This window comes from Lepisosteus oculatus, chromosome 15 (genome assembly GCF_040954835.1).
Source record: "Lepisosteus oculatus isolate fLepOcu1 chromosome 15, fLepOcu1.hap2, whole genome shotgun sequence".
Lineage (NCBI taxonomy): Eukaryota > Metazoa > Chordata > Actinopteri > Semionotiformes > Lepisosteidae > Lepisosteus > Lepisosteus oculatus.
Window position 1 is genome coordinate 6,060,260 of NC_090710.1, and position 26,011 is coordinate 6,086,270.

Below are 26,011 nucleotides of genomic sequence, written 5' to 3' on the forward strand. Positions count from 1 at the left end.
ACTGGTCTTCATTAATTAATCAGTTGAACTCATTATTTTAAAATTAGGTTAAATTGCCGGGTTTGTTGGGTCTTAATCAGTTTGCAATTGAAAGGCACCTGTAGAAAATTCAGGCCAATCGTCCCCAAAAACTGGAGCTTTCCACCCTGCCTTAGATTACAAGGCCAGTATGTGGAATGGTGCACACATTCCAAATCTGGCAACGGATCCCTTTCAAAATGCCAAAACCGCATCCATACACATTCCAACCCAAAAGGCCCTATATTCATTACTCCCTCTACTTAAATGCTTTCCACAGAACAGTACACCCAATGTCCAAAATGCATTAACTGCTGCATTCTGATTCTGTTTTTATGTATATTTATTCCATGGTTATCTTGTCTCTTGCACTAGTTTCTCTTCTTTAAAAAAGTCTGTCACACAGACAGTGTTGGACAAGTTGTTAACCCAATGTACAGTATCTAACCCAATCCACCTGGATACATAAACCAACACTCTGCTGCCTTTCATGTTAGAAAGGTTCCCTCTTCCCACTCTATTCAAAGCAAGAGTGACAAAGCGACTGCCTTCTGCATTCTATGAATCTTCATTTCCTATATGCAGTACATTGTTCCACTCAGTATTATTTTTTTTTTAATTTTGCTTCTGACGTCATCCTCAGTTGTTTGTATGGAACCACACGGTTATAAATGAAAATACAATTGATATCTATTTTGTTTTGAAATTGGTATATTTGAAATGAACATACAGTATATAGCTACTGTATAGTGTGTTAAGTTTTAGCAATTCAGTTTTTATATATTAATTTGTACTTTAAACATTATTATTAAGAGCATATGTGCGAGCCCAAGTGCAACATGAGTCCTTATTAAGCTCTTTGTCATGGTTTTCACTCACCACAAAAAGCCTTTCTATAGAATTAAATAAAGTAACTATCTTTCTATAGAACTCAATCTTAAAGCTATGGTCCCCTAAACCTCACTTGCTACAGAAACACATAATCTATACGGGGGAACTGGACTTTCAAGGAACAGAAAGACTTCAGTTTGAAGTAAAATACTACAAATCTCCAAAAGCTGTTGCCTCAACTAACAGAAATGTGTATAAAAAAAGATGTCTGATATATAAAAAGATATAATGTATGCGACAATTAATAGTGGTAATTAGCCAGCACTCATTAAATATAAATCTTTAACATTCAATAAGAACCACAATAAACCCACTTTAGCCTTACGATCCAAAATCAGTAATAATCACTCCTGAAGAGCTACATCGCACTCACAGTCTGAACAATTACTACAATTACTTTTAGTAATATTATGAAAAATCTGGAAAATGTTAAAATGAATACCAAGTCAATAATTGATTCACAATATTTGGCCCACAGGTACACAGGTAAAGAAAACTTCATACATCTGTCATCTATTGGTCAAATTTCAAGTGAACCAATGTTGACTTTTTGGTGGTGTTCAGTTTTAGTTTATAGTGAAAATAACACCCAATAAATCTAGTTTATAGTTTTTGGTTTTAAAACAACTGAAATACTGTAATGTGTTTTTAAAAACGATGGTCAGCAGGGGGCTCCAAACTGCCTCAGCATGCAAAAACTCTTCTACAAAGTGCAGGCTGGGTTCTCCAGATCAGGAGGGCAAGTCTGCACCTGGGCTTTGTCATTGAATGGAGTCTCATATGTGGACATGGATACAACATGAGGAATAGACATAGGTACATAGTACACATGTTCTTCAAAGGGTCTGAAACATGGATATGGGCTAGGCACCACAACATGTTATTATCACATTGCAAGCTCTCCACCCTTCTGTTATTACTGCATGGCATTTCTATGTGTAAAATAAACTGCTTTATATGCCTTCTACACAGCTTGACACAAGGTACCTGATATTAAAGACTTTGCTGATCCAAGAAATAAAAGAAGTATCACTTAGGCAAACAGATCAAAAAGATGTGGCTCCATCTACACAGTGACTGACAAAACTAGAGGAACAGGCCAAATTGCAAACCACACTTGTACTGTATGTGCTGAAATGTAAACAATTACAAACAATTACTCCTACAAAGGGGAAAAATGGGTGTCATTTCATCACACGTGAGGCACAACATTTGTCTTATAACATGAACACTCACATTGGATGAGAACTGATAGAGCATATGACTGATAAAAGTCTTTGTATATTTGTTGTCCCTGAAAGATGGAGAATAAATAATAATCAATAAACTTTATCTTATGTAGCAAGTTACATCCCAAAGCATTTTACTATAGGTGTAAACAAGTTAAAACAAAGATGAAAGGATAACAAATTACAAAATAAGCACTTATAAGAAAGACAAGCAGTTGGAAAAGAAGACACATGGTCATTAGACCCTGGAGCAGACACAGACACTGATTAAGTATAAGCCTTTCTTAAAAGAAAGGTTTTGAGTCTAGATTAAGATGGACTCATGGCCAAAACCTATAATAATAGTGAATAATAATATGTGAAATGTAATAGTTGGGCAGTACTATAATTCTAATGAAATGTTATTAATTTCTCTGCTATCTCTCGGTTTGGGAATACTTATGCATGTGTAACAAATAATGATAATAGTATTTTAGTTTTGACTTTTTATTTTTCATTACAGAATTTTCCTAAATTATTTCACTCATAATGGTGTGCAGTTTGAGAATTTTGATTAAATCTTCTTCTTCTTCTTCTTCTTCTTTTTCTTTTTCACAGCCTTAGTCCCAGACTGTCCTGGGGTCAGCTGCTTTGGTTGCTCTTCTCCACTTGTCTCTGTCGAGCACATCTTCCTCACTCACTTTACATACCTCCATATCTTTTCTCACACAATCTATCCATCTCTTTCTAGGCCTGCCTCTTCCCCTGTTACCTTCCACCTCAAATTCCATTACCCTCTTTGTTACTTCCTCAATGTCCCTCCTCATGATATGTCCATACGTCCATTTTCTTTAAAAATGTGTATACATTATTCATAATTTAACAGAATGAGACATCACTGGAAGGGGGTGAATACTTTTTAAAAGCAGTGTATGTCTTTGAATCTTCAACTTTTATATTGTCCATAAATATCTTTATTAGCATACTTCGATAAAGTCCATTCACTGGTCAGCCACCCAGTATCCCTTGCTTTTGCTTAAACAGATATTTCATTATCTGCGTTTATCACTGATCACATTAAAAAATCTCGGCTATCAAAAGCATAAAGCCCAATTATATTAATCCTTCAATCTTCCAATCGACGGCATATTACCATCACAGTATGCTGCTTCAGCTTATTGTTTGCCATTAGCTGTTTACATCTGCATTTTGAAACCACATATTTATATGGTGCATAAAAAAGTGGTGGTCCATAGATTTAATCCAGGCCCTTGTGCTAAGCATGATGTATAATAGGATATGTTTTTTTCTGTGACATACCAGCTAGGGGATTAATGCTTTTATTTTATATCTCCTTTAAAAAAATATATATATAACTTAGTATTATGAAGGATATTTATTGGGAAGGACTGTTTTGTTCAAGTCAGATACAATATTTAATCCTACAGTACAAATCAGACAACACATCGTTAGTCAAACACAATGCATTAATGATTTTTGAGCAGACAACATCTCAACTGTTTAGCACTCAATTTCTTCCAGTAGATGGGGCACAAGTACGTCAAAGGCCTTTTCACATTTAAAAGCATTCTGATTAATTTTTGCAAGGCAAGTCTGCTTTTTGTATACATAAAAATATAAATAAATGCAAATAAAGAAAGCGAGCAGAAGCTAATTAAAAATTATTTACCATTTATTTGTTTGGCAAATTTCAGTTACGTTTTTCTCAAGTACACAGCACTGAAACCACTCTTATTTCAGGTCACTAGATACTAGCAACTAGCACTAGTGACTGAAATAAGAGTTCCTCATAGCCAGTAGCAAAGGGATTTTGACATTTTTGTTTGGAGTTGATCTTTTGTCAGCCTTTGACACTACAGGTCATAGAGTATTTATCAGAATAGTGGTTAAGGAGATAAGTGGCTACTGCCTTCTCGAGAATCTACACATTACTGTGTAAAAATCTGAAAGGGTGAAAATACTTATTCCTTTAATTTCACAGCTTTTCTGTAATTTGTAATACAGATATGACAGCTTTGAAGCATGAAGTTATGCAGGAAGAAAATATAGCAAATTATTTTCAAATACATTATATAACATTTCAAACTTCTTAAGAAGTAAAAACACTGTAAAATAAGCATGCAAAAAAATTGCAGATCTCTTATATTTTAATTGTCAGATGATATAAACAAATATAAACACTATTTGCAGAAAGTGGTACAGGACCCGTGCAATCAGCAAAAACAGCAAACATTAAGAGACTCATTAAGATTCATTAAGAAATGAGATACAGCTCGGAAACCTCATTTTATACCTCTCGGCACTTCTTAATGAAAAAGATCAAATTAAGGGAATCATACTGAGAAACTGAAACTAAAGCAAGCAGTCAAAATAGTAACTTTGTAAGCCACTTTCCCTTACCTTTGGATTATTTTGCTCTACTTTTATTTATATAGAAAGTGTCTTTCATGAAGCTGAAGTGCTTGACAGGAAACGACCCTAGCCATACACAGACATTGTGGCTGTATTACTTGTGAGAAGTGACGCCAGCTTAAACCATAAAAACCTACCTTACAGCAGAACTGGAGAGGTCCTAGTCTCACAATATTAGAAAATGTATAGATTTTGGCCACTAAACTAATGCAATCTACAATGCTCTTTATAATGCAGAGACAACCAAAAGTATTAATCCAACACACCCTGATCAAACAGGACAGCAGGCAGAATATTCTTTCTCATTGCAACAATAAAATGCAAGTATATGCAAAATGCAAAAGTAGGATTAATATGAATATTTTCACTTAGATTAAACTAGCACTACGGTTTTCATGTTGGCTTATAATAAAGTAACTTTTACAACTCAATGTTATAAAATGTAAAAAAAAAACTGATTAATTTCCTTCCAAGCTTTGAGAATCAATCAATCGTTGCTGTGTGACTGTAGAGAAATAAGAATGAAAGGTAAAATGTTACATTTTTAAAAACAGTTATTGAGAAATGTTTTATTCACACTAAATTTACATATTGTCCTGCACATTACATTTAGGAAAGAGTTAAACCTGACTTCAGTACTTATATTTACACACTGAAATGCTTTATAAATTAATTGCCCCCATAAAGTGTTCCACACCGGTAAACATTTTCAGACGAGGTTATGCACAAAACATAAACTGAAATCAAACTAGTATTTCACTTCAGCATGTGAAGCAATAGTGAGGTGAAACACATTACTTGTGGTTTATTTTATGTTACCAGTGCAGTAAAGGGATTTTTGGACTTTACTGTAAACAACAGTATCTGTTCCTCTTTTCAAAAAGCTGCTTTCGAAAAAGTTGTGCGAGGCAAAGTTATTGGATCCATAATGCACTAAAGTATTGCTTTATACAAATTAACATAAACCACACTTACATTTCTTTTAAATGTAATCAAATTTACTATATCAAAAAATATTTTTTGGGAAATCTCTCCTGAATGAGTCTAATGAAAAGTGGGTGAATTACAATTTCAAGAACCATTTTCTGATGATTAAGAGTGAAGAGTGAAATAGTAGTCTATTATCAGAATATATCCAACAGTGGAGAAAAAACAGATGCACAATGGGGCTGTCATGAAAACATTAGAAAGGTTACGAATGAGAGGAAGCCCATTGATCCAATTGTCTCATCCAGCTTTTCCCTGTAGGAAGTCAAGGTATCGGCTTTTACTACATTGACTGGCTTGTTTCGTACTCACTACAACCTTTAAGATAAGGTAAGATAAGAACAAAAAACCACTCCCCAGTCTCAAAGAATATTATTATGCGGCACAACTCAAGCATCTGGTCTGTTGGTGTGACTGATAAAATGGCAGCCAAGTGGAAAAACATAGAGACTAGATTAAAAAAAATACTCCAGTCCAAGCTATAATTGGTGATCTAGCCAGGTTTCAATATAATTAATCGGATTCTCCAACTGCCTTAACATGAAAAATCTGGTTTAAAGTTGTTAAAATATTTTTGGCAGCAAGTAAGAAAGCTATAATAAAAAAATGGTTACAAAGTGATCCCCCACCCAAAGAAAACTGTATTGTTATTGTTTCAGAGACGTATGAAATGGAAATCAGTTAAGACTCCAGAAGGCATTTCACACCCCAATGATAGTACGATTACAAAGTACACCTGTAAAACCTCCAATTTACAAAATAGACTAAATTTCCAGGCATGCATAGCGCCATATTGCAGTCATTGTTTGCGATTCAGAACGAGGAAACAAAACATCCAGTGATGTGAAACAGACCTATTACACTGTAAACAAGATGTCTTGGGAATACATTGTAATAGAAATATTTAATGCCCATCTTAACTTAAGTCTTAAACATTATGATAAAAAGGATCTCTTAAATTGTGAAGATTTTTTTTTCAGTATTTCTTGTCAAGCACTGACGTCACTCTTTCACCGCATTTGTTTTTCATCGGTTGTTATTAGAAAAAATGATAGGAATGGCACCTAATTTGAGCACAAGTTTTGGTTCAGTATCCGAAATGAAAATATATTTCACACAACGAACTGTCAGGTTTCATAATCATGTAATCCCAGGCAGAGAAAATTTCCTATCCCAAATTGACAAGTTTTGAAAATGTATCGATTTCTGTTCCCAAAAAACCCATTCACACTAAGCGAATTTTGCTACTGATTTAATTTCATGTTCTGATACAACCAAATACAAAGCAACATATTTTTGGGTACTGTATCTAGACTGCCGATTTGAATGAGTGCAACTGAATTGAATTCAACATATCTACTTTGAGATGGTTTTGCCAACAAACACTACTTACTTGTTAATGTTGCATGCAGGTCATGTTGGAATATTTTCATGGTGAATTGCCTGCTGCAAAACCCTTACTTATTTGCTCATGCATCAAGCTGAATCTCATCGAGAAGCTTCTCAATGGGACCAACATCAGTCCTAGTTGAATATCCCTTACAAAATGAAACAGCTTGGTTTTTTGCTGATCTGATCCTCTGTTTTGTGTGTGACCACTATGTTCTGAAGAGCCAAAAGGATTCAAGTTGTTTCAGAGATCATGCTTCTCATTTGCTTACAGCAGCTAGTGAGCAGGAAGGGCCATTTCACATCACCCAGAATTCACTCAAACTCTCACTCTTGCCCATGGTGAGACAGCGGTTTGCAACAACATGGCAATCATACAGTATTTTCACAAAGTTCACAATTTTGTATTTAATTTAAAATGTGCAAAATTTGCTATACTGTACCTTCAATGAATTTATTCCATTACAAAAATTTCATACCCAGTATGAGAAATTGCGACTACAGACGAAGCAATACATTTTCTGTGGACAGAAAGTGTTGCATGCATAATCTTTTAATAAGGGAAAAAATTAGACTTAAGGAAACTGAGAGCATCAATGCCCCATCATTGACCGCTTTGTCATGAAGTGGGAGAATTCAGTCATTCAGTTTGAGGCAAATACCGGAATGAGCCGATATCAATAATGAACGACCCACAGTGAGTGTGCAGAATGCAGGTGTGTTTGCATTAATCATTGATGAGACACAGGATATAAACAAGCATGAACAAGTTGCTGCTGTAATCAGATCTGTTAAAAGAGGATCCATTCAACAATAAAAAGAGATGTCAAATTATCGGTAGTGCTCATGAAAAGCATATGCTGTCTAACCTCAAAATTAATATAGGTAATCCAAAAACCTAGTATTATACTGGGGCAGCAAGAGGTGCTTACTTTCTGGTAATATTTCATAACGTTGTGTGGGGGTGTATTTCCCCTCATGGATTGGATGCTCTCTTCTCTTAGAAAGCAAGGTCAATTCTAATCACTTACTTAATACGTAATGGTCCATAAAGATTTTCACCCCATATTGCAACATCTATTTCCTCTTGGGATACTACTGTAGGTGTCTTCCAATGCCAATGTCAATGACAACATTCACAAAGCATATATGGTTTCCCAGTAGTTTGATGAGTATGACACGAATGTTATCCATATATCATGGCCTTCTCAACTACCAGATCTGAACCCAGTCAAAATGCCATTTTTAAAGCTCAGAGGATGAATTCACACACATGAATTCTATGGGTAGGCTACAGGTTAAAGGGCTAACTTCCAACAATGACGCAAGATGAAGCGGTCATTTTACGGTTCTGAAATGCCTCATATACACTATTTTTAGCAAGATGTTGATGCTTTACCCAATATTTCTGAAAACAAACAAAATACAATACATTTTGCAGTTATTGAACACCAACCCTGCCTGTGTCAAAGGCATGGCTTGTGCTACAGTAGAAGCAGTTGTATGCATGAGAAGGGAAGATTTAGTTTGTTTTATCACAGTGGTTGGTGAACTCACCATGTAAAGGCCCATGCTGGACTGTGTCTGTCAATCTTAGACACCCGTATTTGGAAGCCCATGTGATGACTGTGCCCGCTGTGGCATCACAAGATATATACAATTAGTGTATTCCAAAGCCCTCCTTACTATAGGCCTAGAGAATTCCAAAGGTCTGTCAATACAATATGAATACACCTCAAAGAAAACCTGCATCTTAAGAAAACAGATTCTACCCAGGACTAAATCTCCCTCTGAACAGGGATGCCCACAAGTGAATGGAAACCAATTTCTCCACTCTAATAATAACAGAGAACATTTTAACATGAGAATTGCAAAATACAGGAATTTCCCAAATAAGATCCCAGAATTTCCTAAAATAAGACAGCAAGTTCTTTTGTAATAATGCTCAGTCCAAAGGTACTCTTTTCATTGTTCAGGTTACCCAGACAGAATCTGTTTTCCAGCCTGGTTAGAAAAAGGAGATCTCTGACTTTTCCGGTTCCTTTTCCCACTTATCGCCTTTCTCTATTCCTGTATTTATGCTGTGGTCCATTCCTATGAAGACTAGCTTAATAACCTTCCTTGGAAACATTTGATATTATGAAAACAACAAAAAACAGGTGAAGCTAAGACCATAAACATATATGAAAGACAAAGAGAAATGTCAATAAAAGTAGGATGCTAATATTTGAGAGGTTTTTTAAAGACTCCATATTAACAGCAATTTGCCCAGAGAACACTATGGCATAATACAGAACATCAGTTCAACAACACACATGAACACATCTGATAAGTTCCTTCACAACAGCCTATGATTACATCTAAATGGTATTTTCCAAAGCAGGAGACACACAACCTTTTAATTGAATGTCCGTTGCACCTTCTTTCAAGCATGGTGACTACTTCTTCAAGACACAGAACTGCTTTCTGCTGTACAGATAACAACTTTATCCAATAACAACTTTTATTTATAATGCACCTTTCGAAACCCAATAACATAACAAAAGACATAATGTTAAAAAAACGCCTGACCCTCTGAACCAGAGGATACTTGGTTTAAATTCTGGGATTCTACCCTTCAGCATTTCTTCGCTTAGATTGTTCTAGAAAATTCAAAGGGTACTCTTTGTCTTCATCACCGTTAATGAAAATTAATCATTTCTCATTTGACTTCTCCAAATAAATGAATGATATACACAGATGTCATCGCCATTAATGAAAATTTACTCTCATTTGAGTTCTCCAAATAAATTAATGATAAACACAAATAGGAGCACAGGATTCAATAAAAGCACCATTTCTAGGACCATGTTTTTCAAAGATCAACTGGTACATGAAAAGCCCTTTTTTGAGTTATGTTAGTGGGTGATAATTCCACTGGTGCAAGTATCAAAAATGTAGTGGAATAACAACATGACAACAGACTCAGTGACAGCTTTTTTCCTGTTTACGAAGTTCAGAACTTTCTGCAATACCCATTGTCTCATTATAATATTATAAATAACAAGGGTGGGTAACAGAAATTCTCTCATTACTTTTTCATCTTTAACTCTCTCAGAGAGATCAAAATGTACTTTCACCTAACACCAGCCCTTAAATCTTCAGGTCGTATTTGGACAAAACATCTGCAACAAGAATATAAAGAAACCCAGACTGTAACAGAGACGAGAAGTTTTTGTTCCACCAGTCATTGCTGACAATGGAGGAAGTGTAGGGGCTTCACAGAAGCCGCAGTTACAGAAAGGCCTTCAAAATATCACATCGCATCACTTCCTCAGATCACTTAAGGCAAGGCACTCTGCGGAGCACGGGGAGAAGCTTCAAAGCCACATCATATACTGTACCTTGCTGCTCATGAAGCCTCTCTGATATGAGTACATGTACATGAGACAAAAGAAAAGACAAAGGTAAGGCCAATCTCTTCTTAATGCTTTTATGTCAAAATGTACTGTAGTTTAGGCATCCATGTTTCTGTTTGCTTCTCAATGAACTGCTTCACAGCGCCGAAGCCCTCACAGGAAATGTTCAAAATACTACAATGTTTCAGAACACCATTAAATTCATTCATGGAGTGGGCAGTTTTCAAACAGGGAAAATAAGGACCTGGTTCTCCTACGCCACCTATCAACACAAAAGCATTTAAGTACAACTTTTAATAAATAAAACTGTTTATGAAAATAACTAAAGTAAGAATTAGTGGTATAAATGGAATATAGCAGAAGTAGCAATTAAATTCCATTTCTTACTGACTGACCATGCACATAATATATGATACAGCATATTTCTGATGAATTGAGGAGGTACTTGAACATGCTGAAATAAAAAACAGTTTTGAACAATAGTATAAAACACACATCCTAATTTGTACCATGCAACTTTATAAAACACATGAATATTTTAAGTTCTTGAAATCAAATTTCAACTTCTCTTTTTTCATTTGGTTTATAGTTTCTGTTCTGAAGCAGTGGCCACATAGTCCATTTTTTCCAGAGAAAAGCCTCTTCAACTTCCTCAATGAAAGAAATATTAAACCTAATTACAAGATGGCACCACTAATTAAAATACATATCCGAACAGTGATCACAACCCGTTGTATCAATATATGTACGCTACAAGCAATTTGTACAAAGATACCACTAAGGCTTTCTACTATTATAACAAATGGATCATTATCAATCTTTAATCTTAAAAAAAAAAAAGATCAGAATCTTCAAAATGTGATCAAAAACACTCATGGCAAACTATACAGTACATGCTGTGCAGTGGGGCTTGCAGTGCAGAACGGCTCAACACATTAAACAGGTGAATGCTGTACTTCAATGCTGAAGGGCATCCTTTCCTAGGTGTGAAATATTTTGAGATTTTTCAGGGTTACAAATCACAATGTAAATGAAATAAATAACTACATTATTATTTATTAAAGGAAATACATTGTCAGACTCTTTGGCAAAGCAACGCCTGTACAGGTACTAGCCTAACAAAACAGAGCAAAAGACATCTACATTCCATTAATGTGCAAATGTGATCGATCTTGAATGCATACCCAAAAAACAGCAATGAGAGAACTTAGCACACAACTGAAGACCTCAAAAGTACTATAACGTTCTTGTGAAATCTTATGTTTTTGTTATTTTTGTGTGCATGCTGGAAAAAAATATCCTAAACCACACTTTCCAGTGTAAGTGTTGCACAGTGTAGAAATGACTGACAGAAAGAGGGCTGAAACTACAGGTAAGTGTTAATAATGGAAGGAGGCCCTTCTCTCCTCAGAGGGTGTAGAGTTCCCTAAATGTTGTAACTGTAAGATTGTCAGACCTGTTAATTATCCCTTTAACAATATATCTGCTCAGTCATCCGCATAAAATTGCCTTGAAGTGACTCAGCATAATACAGAATCTACAATGTACTACACAGTGCCTCGAGGGACCCCCATGTATTCACTCAGTAGTAATCCATGCAGCAGATATTGTTCCCAGTCACCAAAGTTCACACCAAGTGTTCAGGGGCTATGGAATACCAGACAAGTGTTCTTGTGGAACCTACGCTACATAAAAATATGCAAAGCCCTACCATACAGAAAAGCAGTCTGGTGTATAGATAATACAATGACGGCAACACCAAGACCAAAACAGAGTGGAAACCATAACATCTATAAATGGCAACTTAGATTTGTGCATCAGTATGGTCTTGCGGAAGTCTAATGTTTGTACGGTGCTTGCAGAAGTATTATGCGGACATTGAAGAAGTCCAGTGTTGGGAGGGGCCAGTCATTTTTACATAACATGACTCTGTAGATTGATACATAAATCTATTTCCCTAGTGGAATTGCAAATTGAAAACTTTGCTGACAGGTTTTCACAGAGTGGGGGAAAAAAACAAAATGCCTTGCAAACAACAAGCCACACCTGAGTTACCGACTTTCCACAAGAGTTTTGGTTTAATCTGGGTCTTAGGTCTGGTGTTAGGCAGACCTTAGGACCAGTCTTCACAGTCTGGAATCGAGCTGGTTTTCTAAGCCTCTTTAAAAAAATCATCAACAGCTTATGTCTGTGCAGAAGGGATGAGCTGGTCTGGTTAAACCTTAATTGGATCAGTTTTTTAGAGTTATTTCTAAAACACAGAAACCCTGCAGACCACAAAAAGTGAAGCTGGAAAGCCCCACTTCAGGTTTTGAATGCTATACCTTGGCCACAGGACTATAATTATAATTCATAATTAATATATTCCTCAGAATGTGGGCTCATATGTGAGAAACTGATCCAAATGTTTACACAGACCAGGAAAAGATACAGTACTCGTCATGCAGTTCCAAATAAGTAAGGGATCTGGCAACAAGAATCTTGTGAGAGGCTGTACAGACGACCCACTGCCAACACAGCCCCCAGGGGAATGTACAGTGCTCCTTCTCCTCTGTCCACTGCCCACTTCCTCTTCTCTTTCTACTGTGACTCAGAGCACATTAAAGCCAGCTTTCTTTTACACATTCAAATCAACAGCAAAAGGCAAGATGATCACTGTAAGACGTTTTCTGCCATCTGGCTTTGTGTACAAGACATGATCATGTCCTGTGAACTCCACCTCAGTCAGCCCTGCCTCCTGCTCCTTTACCACTAATATTGGTACATCTGGCTTTTATGTTAAGGAGAGGAACAGTCACTCTTTTCAAAATAAGCAGGGGGATAACATTTCTAAAACTGTATTTTAGAACAGTATGTTAACCAAATTCCCCAACTCAAGCACACAAAATTAACCTGGGGCTTTACAAGTGAGTTACTTACAGTATATACAGTTTATTTTTGGACACTTCACGATCAGTACAGCTGCAGCCAAGCAGCTAATCAGCTTCTGACTGAGCCATAGTAACATCAGTTACAGAAGCCACACTGGCCTGTACACAGCTGTTTCCTTCTTTCACCCCCACACACAGACTAACTTATCAGTTACATAGGCGGTTTGTAATCAGCTAACCTAACCAATGTGTCTGAAAACAAAGATCTTTATTTCTTTTAACAAAGCAATCTAAGTTATATGTAGATTTATTGTGAAAAAAAAACATTTTCTAATAGCAGAGATTTGAAGACGAAAGCATGATGTTTATATATACAGTATATGCGTTCAACTGATATACATGTAAAATACAGTGCTGTATTAGTGCAGGTGCCAAAATTACGAGAAAATATTTCCATTAGTTTTATGTGCATATCTGCATTCATAACAAAAGGACGGGAAATTCAAGTTAACCACTCACCTGCAAGGTAGATTTCACTTATTCATTGTAATCACAAATACCTGAAGGGCATGCCTAATTTAATTATTAGGAGATTTCTGGCATTTGAAAACGATGAAGGTATAAACAGTATGGACAAAAAATGGAAAGACCAATGTAAAATTATTTAAAAATGGTTCTGGGCTGCCTCACGCCAGTATGCATCATGGCATAGAGTCTACCAGTGTCTAGGATTCTGTAGGAGGGATGTGGCACCATTCTTTCAAGAGAAAGTCAATCATCGTCTGACTATTTCACATTCCTTCACTGTTCTACTCAATTCCTCACTGCCTGTGCTTTTTGCACTACCAGATTCATACTGTAATTGTGTATTGTTTGTGCACTGCAATAGGACTATAGCATTCTGCTCTGTGGACTTCTCAGTAGACCATTTATAAAGAAACCGGTTGCTCATACTACAGGTTGAAATTTGCAGTTTGCAGTCAACTGATCTGCTGTTGATCGCCTGTTTTGCATTAATATATGAATAGCATGATCCTGAAGTATGCACTTCCACTCACTCAAAGATGAAGTCTTTCCCTTGGAATTCCATGCTCACATCACCTTCGACAGCACTGTTACTGGTATTTCATGAAGTTGAGGTGTAATGGTCACTGATGTTCCTGCCAAATGCTGCCCAACAATCTTTCAGTGACACTGAAGATTTTTCTTTTTGGCATTCTAACCATAATTATGGGCAAGCAGGTCCTTGCAGCATTTTTACACAGGTTCCTAAGCATGCTGGGATGTTATATTCTTGGTTTCAGGTATATCCAGTTTCTTTCCATTACCTGTATATATAACTCCTGATAAAGAGTTTAATATTTTTGCTTTTAATAAGTATCTCTTATACACCCGGGCTTTTCTATTTTGGACAAGAATATGGGTTATCAGAAAGAAAAGCTCCTTTTCTGAGTTGTAATACAGTGCTCTAAATATTCTTTAAACTGTACAGTCATACGGATGTGTTAATTCTGTTTTCATTTCATTCTGTTTCTCATCACTGGCATCTGTTCTAAATCATGTAACAGTTGCTCATTTGCTTAGTTTCAGAACCTGGGAATAAGAGGTTTTCTAAGGCTAGTTTTCTGTGACAAAGTGGGTGGATTGATTTAACAGTTGTGATTCTCAGATTTGTACTATTGTTCAGTGCCAGAACAGAGAAATAAGAATTTATTAGCAGACATCCAGAGGACATGTCCTGCACTACAGACAAAACTCAAAAAGCTAGACTTTGTTTTGTGTACTTTGTTGTAAGAGGGTAGTCAACAATTCTGATACTTTTGTGAGCCAGAGGGTAAACCTGTTCCAGTACTTTCATTGTCCCTCTGCCCCACTAACTGTATAGATAGCTTTAAAATACAGGATGTGGGAAAATCCCCATCAAAATAATTACATGACGAAGCTTGCAACACTTGTGATGCGGGATTCTGAACTAGCCAGGGGAAGTTTCACAATGGTTTATGTATACTTACAGGCAGCCACTAATCAAATTAATGATCTAAGTACATTTCCTTTATATTTCAGCTTTCAACTAATTTTTGATTGTACGTAACCACTAATGTCTTTTCCACAGTCATCTTGGATCAACTGAATAGCGTTAATGAAAATGATATGTTAACACTTACATTGCTTTATACTCATTCTTATAAACATTTAAAAAGTGAAGGAAGAATTAATAATAAATGTTTTTCTAAACTATTGAGAGTAACAGTCTTTAATCTGTGATGACACTACTATACTTTACAGTATGCTGTTGTCCTTACCACACCAATAAATGGAGTGACATGCTATAAACCTTTTTTCATCGTGCATGTAGAAATGTGCTCTTAGGCTTTGGGGTATAAGAAAATTAAAGCAGCCAAAACTTTCCACCACTTTCAAATTCCTTGATTTGCATAGACCAAGGGAATGACCTCAGGGGTTCACACACAACCACTGAAAGATGTTCACCCGAGGTAACTGTTTTTGGAACGTATCTCAGATATACCATGTGAAAACGGTGATTAATCATTGACTAACAGAAACAGCTGGGGGTGGCATAAAGTTGCAAAAGAACTGAAAAATCTTTTTGTTTTTATTACTGTGAAAAGACCCAAGATATAAAATTATTTACAAGTAATTGGTAAATAGTCAAAGTAATGAAGATATAGTGCATATTAAGTAGTATGTAGCATTTCTCTGAATTAGAATAGTCTATACTTAAAGCCCTGGTCTGGTTATTTGGGATTTATTTGCTCATGTGTTGGATTTTCTTTATTATCTCTCCTTGCTGCAGCATCATGTCTTAAAGGAAACCAGCTGTTATGGAAACAAATGACAATACTTCTCTGGACAGGATGACAGGTGAAACCGAGCCAGTGGAATACAGGATTGTAGGATTAGTGTTCTACTGCACAATCTTCACCATTGGAATTATCGTGAACGTCACAGCACTATGGGTCTTCAGCCTCACCACCAAGAGGAGGAACTCGGTCACCATGTACATGATGAACGTGGCCTTAGTGGACCTGATCTTTATTTTGGTACTGCCATTCCGCATGGTTTATTATGGGAAGAACTACTGGCCCTTTGGCGATATGTTCTGCAGAATCACAGCAGCCCTGACAGTATTCTACCCTTGCATTGCTCTCTGGCTCTTTGCGTTAATAAGCGCGGACCGGTATGTAGCCATAGTGCAGCCCAAGCACAGCAAGGAGCTGAAGAACGTCAGCAAAGCCATAATATCCTGCACTGGCATCTGGATAATGAGTTTGGGCTGCTCGGCGCCACTGCTTTTTCCAGACAACGACCCCGACAAGGCCAGTAACTTCACCACCTGTGTAAAGATGCGGGACATCATTCATCTAAAGCAGGACAACCCCGTGAACTTTGTCCGCATCATCTTCTTCTTCCTGGTGCCCATTTTTATAATGATCGGGTGTTACTCCATCATCGTCAACAACCTCATTCACGGGCGGACTTCCAAACTCAAGCCCAAAGTCAAGCAGAAGTCGATCAGGATCATCATCACCCTGATCGTGCAGGTGCTTGTGTGCTTCGTGCCCTTCCACGTCTGTTTCGTCTTCTTGCTGCTGGAGAACACTGGGCATGACTACAGCGCCTGGGCAGCCTTCACGACCTTCATGATGAACCTCAGCACCTGCCTGGACATCATCCTGTACTACATAGTGTCCAAACAGTTCCAGGACCGCGTCATCAGCGTCATACTGTACCGCAACTACCTGCGCAGTGTCAGGAGGAAGAGCTTGCACACGGGCAGCGTGCGATCTCTCAGCAACATTAACAGTGGAATGATCTGAGGCAGGATGAGTCTGATTGTATCCATACTCCATCTAAAGGCACCATGGCTCACAACCTCTGCATGGTCACCTGTTGCTTGATCTATGTCATGTGAAATATTTTGAAAAAATTGATTTGCACCGTGACAAGAAGTGAGAAAGAAAACAGAACTTACAGCCCGGATGGCAGAACATCCACTTTGAGGTCTGAAAAACAGCGCAGAGCTTCGGCAAGCAGGGTGTCAAAGAGGGCCGACAGAATCCACGCGCCAAACAGGAAAGACTGTGGCCAGAAAGAAAGGCGTGTTACTCATTGTTGCACTTTTGCTAACATCCTGCATCTTTCATTCAATTCCCATTACCAAGATTCACAAGTAAAGAGGTCATATTATCATGTTTACTTCCAGCCTGCCACAAGCACAGCTATGTTGCTTTTCTTACTGTTGTACTCTTCACATTTATTGAAGATTTGAAGTTGCCTTCTATGCCATAGCTTTCTGATGGCCGATCTTAGGACAGTACCTAAATCTAGGACACCTCTTGTTCTTCCAGTGGGGTCACCGCATATGAGAGCGCCACACTGGCCTGCCTATAACAGTGGATTGTTTCAGGATTTGCACAGGGTATTAAAAAATGTGTTTCTCTTCATTACTTCATTTTTTATTCCTTTAGCTTTTATAATTCAATATCACACTGTCAAAAATAGGTTATTTCCTAAGAAAATACTAATCTGAAGTATTCAAATAAAAAATATATATCTGTAATGACAGTTCTGATTTCCATACTCTACTCACATGAAAACTGAAAACTCTGACATACTGCACTTCAGTGGAGGGCACAGGCAGAAGTTTTAAAATTTTTAAGGTTAAATGTATTCCTAAAAAGGCCTCAGTAATAATATCTACAACCCTTTCCAAAGAAATGGAAAAATAGAGGTTCATTATGAAAGAAGGGACAGTACCTTCGGTAGTGTGTCACTTATTTTACAGCACAGTACTAGTCAGTTTATAATATCGGCACTGAACTGATAATAAGTAAACTGATAAACAAGGATTAATTGAAGCTCACTGTATCATTTGGAAATGCACCACTAGTCACCACCTAAGCACTGCAGTAATATTAAACATGCTCTGCAAGTATTTAGTACTAATATTGGTTACATTACTAATTTAGTACAAAGTCTCAGTGGAGTGAGTATTTAAAAAGCACTATGCTTTCCAAGTTTCAGAGCTTATCTGAATAGGAGAAAAATCCATACAGCAAATTTCCGACTGCCGTATCTTCTTTCAAAAATCCGGAAATTGTAGATAAGGAGGCTGCTACAGAATGTGTCTTTCAAATCCAAGCAAATGAGCCTTCCACATATCAATCTCCAGATCTGAAACATACAGACAGGGAAATTAATGACAGATGCAGAAGAAGAAAGAAATCGCTACAACAGTAATAAGTCACATTCGACAACGCATACAGTATTTCAACAAAATTACAAATAATGTGGGGGCTGTGAAGTGGTGTAGTGCTGGGTCAATTATGGACCTGGGATTCTACCTGCGTGGAGTTTATATGTTCCCCCTGCTCACATGGGTTTCCTCCAGATGCTCCAGTTTTCTCTCAAAGTCCAAAGACATGCTGGTAGGTGAATCACCTTCTGTAAAATTGGCCCTGGTGTGAGTGTGTCTGCATATGTGAGTTTGTCTGCCCTACGATATGCTGGTCTCCCATCCAGATTGCATCCCACCTTGCGCCCGATGGTTTCAGGTATAGCCTCTAGCCACAAAATTATGTGATGTGATGATGCTGTGACAAATAAAGGGATCATTTTACACTAAAGACAGGATTTCTAACCCTTCCAGCACAAACAGGGCAAAGAGTTTCATTTTATTAACACCTTCAAAATCAGACTCTATCAACCATTCCCAGTTAGTTCCAATCAATATTTTCTTCTTGAGAGAGATTTATTTCTTTGCAATGATTTGTGAGTCAGTTCCAATCAAGTCTAATTACGTATTACAGCTGTATAGAATAATAAAAAGTATTCTGCTGTCAAAAGAATACTTATGTTCGTAAACTTACTAAGTATTACAAAAACAGCTTAAGGATTTGGCATCTTATGTTTTTTTTTTACTTCATTAATGTTTTACATAAGGGGTTGTGGGTTTTTTTCATTATAATACTCTGGATTAAGTCAATTGTAACTGCTGGATGAGGTCCAGGTATCTATCAGCTATCAGCAGCCAAATGCACTAGAATTTGGGCCAAATGGGCTCCTCTTGACTGTAACCTTTCTACTTGGTGAGTGTTTGATTGTTTGATTGTGATTATGATTGTGATTATTTTTGGTCCTGTGACTCATTATATTTAAATTACATTTAAATTGCATCTCTCTTTTTAACAAGTTGTTTAGCTCAAAGTAGTGGTTCTTTGGTCTACTCCCCTGAAAAAAAACTAAAATTAAATCAAACATGCAAGGGGCTCTCTAGTGCCAAACAAAACATAATCACTTTTAAAGGTCTATCAGGCAATAACTTACCTGTAGGTCTTGTCTAATATTGTGTAGACTGTACAGAAAAAAGTCTTGGTACTGTGGAAACACTACTGCCAGCAAGAATGATAGGGCACTTGGGATGAGCAGCAGGGCTTTGGACAGTGGGGCTTTATCTGTTAAAAAAGAGAAAATTAAGAAATGTATTTCACTTTCTCCATGCGTAGATTTGTGAGCTCATGGTGTCTGGCCAAGGTGGGAGTGAGAGGTGTTCCTAAATCTTCCAGAACACTCATAGAGGCCCGAAGCCTCTCAGACTATCTCCAAGACTCAATTCAAAACACATAGCTGTATGCGAAAGTTTGGGCACCCCTGGCCAAATTACATGTTTTGTTGATTTTCTAAGTGAAAAGAAGTTAACACAGCCTGCAGGGAACAAACTTAAACTTGCCATATTTTAATGCACAGTTACTATTTGCTAAATTTAAGAGATTGAAAAAAAGAAAACATTAAATATGGCACGTGCAATAGTTTACACATTTTTCATCATCCACAAATAATTCACGAATGTACCCACCACAAAAAAGGAGGGCTGGGTACACTACATCTCTAAAAAGTCTGGTCTAAACACCAAGCAACCTCTTGTAACCTTTTGCCATAGTACACCATGCAATTGTTGAAATGTTTTGTTCAATATTTTTCTTTTTTCATGTTTTTAATTACTGTAGCTTCTTCATGGTTCTTCAAGGTTTGTGTCAGCTTTCACCATACAGTATTTATGCTCTTCCATGCTTTTATCTTTGCTATACTTTACTCTGCCTTTACCATAGCATACCACTGCAAACTGTACCCAGCCATTATCTAGGCAGCACATGATCCATTAGTATACAGACCCACTGATCCATCCACTTTTTAGGGGGGGGTTCTAACTTAAAGGCCATTCAGTCATAATCCTATAGAAAGTAGCTTCACACCATTGGCTCCTCAGCTAAGCACATATACTCTCTAGGTGAGTCCACCTTTTTTAGTTTGTTAGTTTCAACAAGAAGTGTAGTGTTTGGGTTGTAAGGTTTAAAACCAATTATAGAGCTAACCATTTTATTTTCTGAGTCAATTCCCATGATCAAGTTAGGATGAATATAGGTCTAATGCACTGAGTACAAGCTCCTGGTATACACTGATAAATCTAGGGTATTTGCTTTTTGCATTTAACGTTTTGTAAATACATAGAAACATATTATATTATTATTATTATTATTATTACTACTATTTAGTTATAATGATAAAAGTGAAATCCAAACACACAAGTTAATTGGTCACACCACACACAAGATGGTGGTGGTTAATTTTTGCAGTAGATGCTGCTGCTGTAGGGTTTATTTTGCTCATCTAAGAACCACAACTTTAAAAAAAATAGAACGACCCCACCTTCTACGGCCTTCTACAGGAAGAGAGAATGTTCAGAAACTCGGCATCGTGGACTGTGAATGTAGGCCTACTCTAACAATGGAGACTGTGAGCAATAAGACGACCACATAAGCAAAACCAGCAAAGAGGAAAAGCGTATGACTAGCTGAAACCTCAGCTGCTTCATCGGACACTATTACTCCACCTACAGTCTGATTTTATGATTTAACAAGTTCTTTCAGTACTTTATTAAACAGTATTAACAAAGAAGAGGCACAGGTTTTTAAGGTAGTAGAAGGAATCAAAATAAATAAAACCCCAGAGCCCAATTTTATGTCAAGAACTGTACTTAAGGAAAAATGAGATTTTATTAAAAAGCCACAGACACAACACTTCCAACAGTCGCTCAGGACCAGGCTGCGACCCATGGACTGCAGATTTGCTATTGTAGTGCCCATCCACAAGAAGGCAGATAATAAAATTAAAACCCCAGATAATTATAGACCACTAAGCATGACTTCCATTACATAAAAGGTTATGAAAGCAATTATTAAAACAAATTTAAAGAATCACCCACACCACAGTATATGAAAACAATACCTTGCTCAACTTGGATTTAGAAAAGACAGTCCTTGCCTAACTAACTCGTTAGAGTCCTTTGCACGAGCAACAATTCTAATGAGCATACACAGAGTTTTGACGTGATTTTCAGAAGACTTGTGATAAAACATTAATTTTACATTTACAGGCAGCTGGCATTCCAGGAAATAAGTGTATTTTGTTTGGGAATTGGTTAATAGAAACCACAGAGTACACAAGGGTTGAATGTTCAAATTCGGGTGAAGTAATTAGTGGTATACCACAGGGATCTGCACTGAGAACACTGCTCTTCCTAATGAAAATCAATTATCCCAATTATGGAATAGTTGGTAAACTAGCCAAGACTAGTGAAAACTGTAGTAGCAGAAAGTGAAATTCAGAAAGGTTAACATAAAATTCCAAGACACTTGGCAGATTAAATACAGACCTGCATAGTTTTGCATGCAAGAATAAAAACATAATAACTACAAAATGGAAAACACTGAGCTAGAAAAGACTATTTTTTAGAAATACTTTGGTGTTTATGTTGGTAACATTTAAAGTTTTCAATGTGGGAAAGCAATTTTAGGAGACAAGATGTTCAGTAATATTGCTTATTGTATTTTAACATGTACTACAAATCATCAAAGGCATTAAAAAAGTCAATGCAGTGGACTTCTTCTGAATTGGTTCAGGTGGGTAGCTGCGTCAGCATGCGTCAGTGTGCGTCAGCTGCAAAGGAACAATAGGTTTATTCCATGCTGAAAAAAAGGAGAGAGAAAACACAACGTTTCGGCCGTGGAGCTTTCTTCAGGTGTCAAGTCAGGTCTCTTGTTTGTAATCTTTCTTATGAGTCTTATGATTGACACCACTGAGAAACTAGCCTATTATTGTAATTTGGCTGCTTGCATTGGGCTGTTTACCGAAATTTTAGCTTCAGTACAATCTCTACTGTTAAAACAATTCGCCTCCACATGTGAAAAACAATTAGTAAAACAGGTTATATTGATTTATTAATACTTACAGCAAATGTATTTGTATTTAATATACTATATATTCCCCATATAGTTAAGGGGAATTCCACTTTCATACCATGATACCACTGTTTAGAAAAAAACAAATATTTTCTTAAATAGCCAAAAGGGCTTATATTTACCAATTAGTGTTTTTTGAAACAGTATAGTGTATTTATAAGATAAATTAATCATTAAGAATCAGTGTATGTGAAATAATAATTGAACTCTGGATTATTTAGCACATTCAAAGAAGTTATTAGAATCAGGTTGGAAAATAATTGGGTGACAAGTAAACAGGAGTTTAGGCAGTCCCGTTCTTAATGATGTAAGAAACCATTAGATAAAAGGTAGCTGATGCTCAACAGTCTGGACAGAGTTATAAAACCATTTCTAAACATTTGGTGTCCCTTCCCCAAAAATGAAATATTTAAGTCCACTGTGACTTCCCAGGTCATCCTGCCAAGATCTCCTCATACAAGCCCAGAAAATCATCCAGGAATCACAAAGAGCCTCAGAGTAACATCTAAGGATCTGCAGGCCTCTCCTGTTGCAGCTAATCACAGTGTTCGTGCCTCAGCCATCAGTACAAGACTGAACGGGAATAATGTTAATGTGAGGATATCCAGGAAGAAACCATCACTCTCTGAAAAGAATGTTACCTCCTGTCTCATTTTTTTTTTCCAAAGAGCAACTGGACGAACCACAAGACAACTGGAAGAATGTTCTCTGAATAGACATGTCAGTTGAACTTTCTCAGCACAATGAGAAATGTTTTGTGTGGTGAAATTGAAATGCTGCCTTCCAACTAAACAGCCCCATCCTGACATGGTCAAGCATGGTGTTGAAAGACTCATGGTTTAGGATTCCTTGACTGCCTCAGGACTTGAATGGTCTGCCACCAGTGATGGAACCATGATTATGGCAGACGATTAGCTGAAGCCGAAAGTGAGCCATGCAGCAAGACAATGATCCTAAACATACAAGCACATCTGCAACAGAATGGCTGAAGAAGAAGAAATTTCACATTTTGGAATGTCTGGAACTACATCCCATTGAAATGTTATGCCAAGACCAGCAGCAATCTGTTCGCATGAGGAAACCCTGAACTGTCACTGGCTCGAAGCAGATGAATAAAGAAGAATGGGCTAAAATTGTGAAAAGTCAATGCAAGAGGCTGATAAACAGTTAAGCAAAAGTCTAGGTGGAAGTCGTTGCTACTAATGCTAGCTCTCTGCACTTCAGAGTCACATCCTTGACCAGTCTGAGAAAGCCACAGTGTTTTCTGGGATTTTTCCAGCTGAGCGCTCAATAGCTTATTTTGGATCAGAAAAATTGCTTAAATACCAGTTAACTTGCTTCCAGATTGCTGCTTTCTGGCCTTTTAAGGCTGCCGATAAAACCTACAGGAGTTTGGCTCTCTAGAACCCCATGGTAGACTCTCCCTAGCTTCAGCTTCACAAAATCAACTGAATTTTTAAGCAGAGAAAAAACAACTTACTAGAGAACTGACATTAGGTACAGTAATGTTTGAAAATAAGTACACAATGTGGCAATCAACAACCAAAACAAAAGGTCTGAAACAAAAACTGTAATGAATTATGTAGTGTTTTTAATAAACATTAGGCACGGTGTTAGGAGGAATTCTGCAAGTAACACCACAGAGGGCAACAGTTCTTTACAAACGATTTACAGGAATTCAATGTCTTACTACAACTAAACGCCTCCATAGTAAAGACTAGAGAAGACAGGGCTCTGCTGGCAGCTGACGTACTGTAAAATCGTATCGCTCTAACGTGACCGAAACTAATCATGCCAACTGATACAGTAGAAAATACTCTAAATACAAATGCTTTTTTTTATCATACTGTAGGTAGAATTCGTCGTAACAATACAGTTTTTAAAATAACGTCGGACCTGGGGCAATCCCTTTAAAAAATACTAGAGAAACGCCATGGACAAATCTAATGCCTAAACCCAAAGATCATGTCATAAACTACGAAATATGTGTAAGGCATGCACTGTTAGCAACCGCTTGCTTATTAAAAATAAACTAATATTAACAATCAACGAATGAATGACAGTGCAGAGAACAGTAACTTGTCAAGTTAAAATATATCATTAAAATAACTCACAGAGCCCCGTTGAGCCAGTGGTCGTAAACATGTCCCCAAAGAAATCAGGCTTCCGAGGAATGCAAACAACAGGAGTATAAAGGCACTGATAATTAAGATCAAAAAGTTGAAATAAAAGTTAAAAGTAAAAAAAAATAGTGAAGGGTGAAAAGGTAAAAGATAACCAAGGAGGGTAGCCTGGCAGGGCCAAACTTCTTCACCATACCGCCCTTCGCAAAGAGGAAAACGCGTTCGTGAAAAACGTTGACAGCGACATTCTATTGAACGTGAAGTAGTTGCATTTGTTATCGCAATTATCATTCTGTTCCTACTATACATCCGGTAGATATAGAAAGCTACCAGAAATGCTAAATCGTAGCTGTTGTCTAGGGCTTTCCTTTTTCTGAATAATATGTTTAGTTCTCTTGCCGCTATGGTAATTCGTTATTAAGAACCGTGTTGAGCAACATAGTTAAATAATTAAATTAAAAAATATCCTGTACTAAAAGTAGTAATGTTAATATACATTGCTCATGGATAGAAATGGGATATTATTATTATTATTATTATTATTATTATTATTAAAAAACTGATAGCTGTAATAGCATTAATCTTAACCTGTAAGAGCGATGTATACTAAAAGCAGATGTTGAATTGAAATTAAGTTCTTAAAAGTTTAGTTGTTCTGGTTCTTAAAATCTATAAGACTTTCTTAAATAAACCCTTTGCTTTAATTATTATATTAATAATAATTGTATCATATTAATTATTGTTGTTGTTGTTGTTGTTGTTGTTGTTTGCTTTAATTATGATATAATTATTATTATCACAACAGTTTTTAAACTGAAATTCTGAGCCGAATTAGTTTTTGTTTGCACTAGTTTTTGTTCCTGTAGTTATAGAGGGCGATTTCCCTATGCATGTAATTCATTATGCTGTCAGAAGGTGGGACCATTGCGCAAGAGTTTGTCTAGAGTTTGTAGCACTTTGTCTCTTAAAATTAAGAGATTCAGACATGCACGTTTTTCGGGTACATTTGACGTCTCTAACTTTAATACAAAGATCTTTCTGATAAATTACTTCAATATGAAAACAATACATTTTCTTTATAATTTGACAATAAAAAATAAATGATAATAAATATGCAATAAAGTGCTTAGACTGTTCATTGTTCAAGAGTTTTTCAGTATGTTTAAGACTTTTCAGACATCTAGTAGATAATATTGTGATGTTCCAATACGTTTCTCTCCAAAGTTGTCGTATCCAATTCAGTATCCACTAGAAATGTGTCTCACCCTTCGAAATGCGCAAGCGTCGTTGAAAATTTACCCTTTCCACTCTCGGTGACGCATGAGTTTTCGCATCATATATAAATTATTTATATAATACATAAGGACAAAAGAT

The 26,011-nt window shown here is 36.8% G+C and overlaps 2 protein-coding genes across 2 annotated transcripts in view; one reads left to right on the top strand and one right to left on the bottom strand.

Moving 5' to 3' along the window:
• The window catches only part of ubac2 (UBA domain containing 2), a 90,578-nt gene extending 65,724 nt beyond the window's left edge, over nt 1–24,854 (bottom strand). The window contains exons 1-4 of the mRNA XM_006638906.3: nt 24,629–24,854; nt 19,543–19,670; nt 18,271–18,390; nt 17,189–17,295 (exon numbers count right to left, since the gene is read on the bottom strand). Coding sequence (XP_006638969.1) covers nt 17,189–17,295; nt 18,271–18,390; nt 19,543–19,670; nt 24,629–24,659 — 386 coding nt within the window. The 5' untranslated portion in view covers nt 24,660–24,854. The remainder of the gene's footprint in view (nt 1–17,188; nt 17,296–18,270; nt 18,391–19,542; nt 19,671–24,628) is intronic.
• Nucleotides 10,143–17,776, top strand: gpr18 (G protein-coupled receptor 18). Its single transcript, XM_015363512.2, has 2 exons — nt 10,143–10,372; nt 16,010–17,776. The coding sequence occupies exon 2, from the start codon at nt 16,038–16,040 to the stop codon at nt 17,031–17,033; it is 996 nt and encodes a 331-aa protein (XP_015218998.2). The 5' UTR covers nt 10,143–10,372; nt 16,010–16,037; the 3' UTR covers nt 17,034–17,776.
• Nucleotides 24,855–26,011: the final 1,157 nt, after the last annotated feature.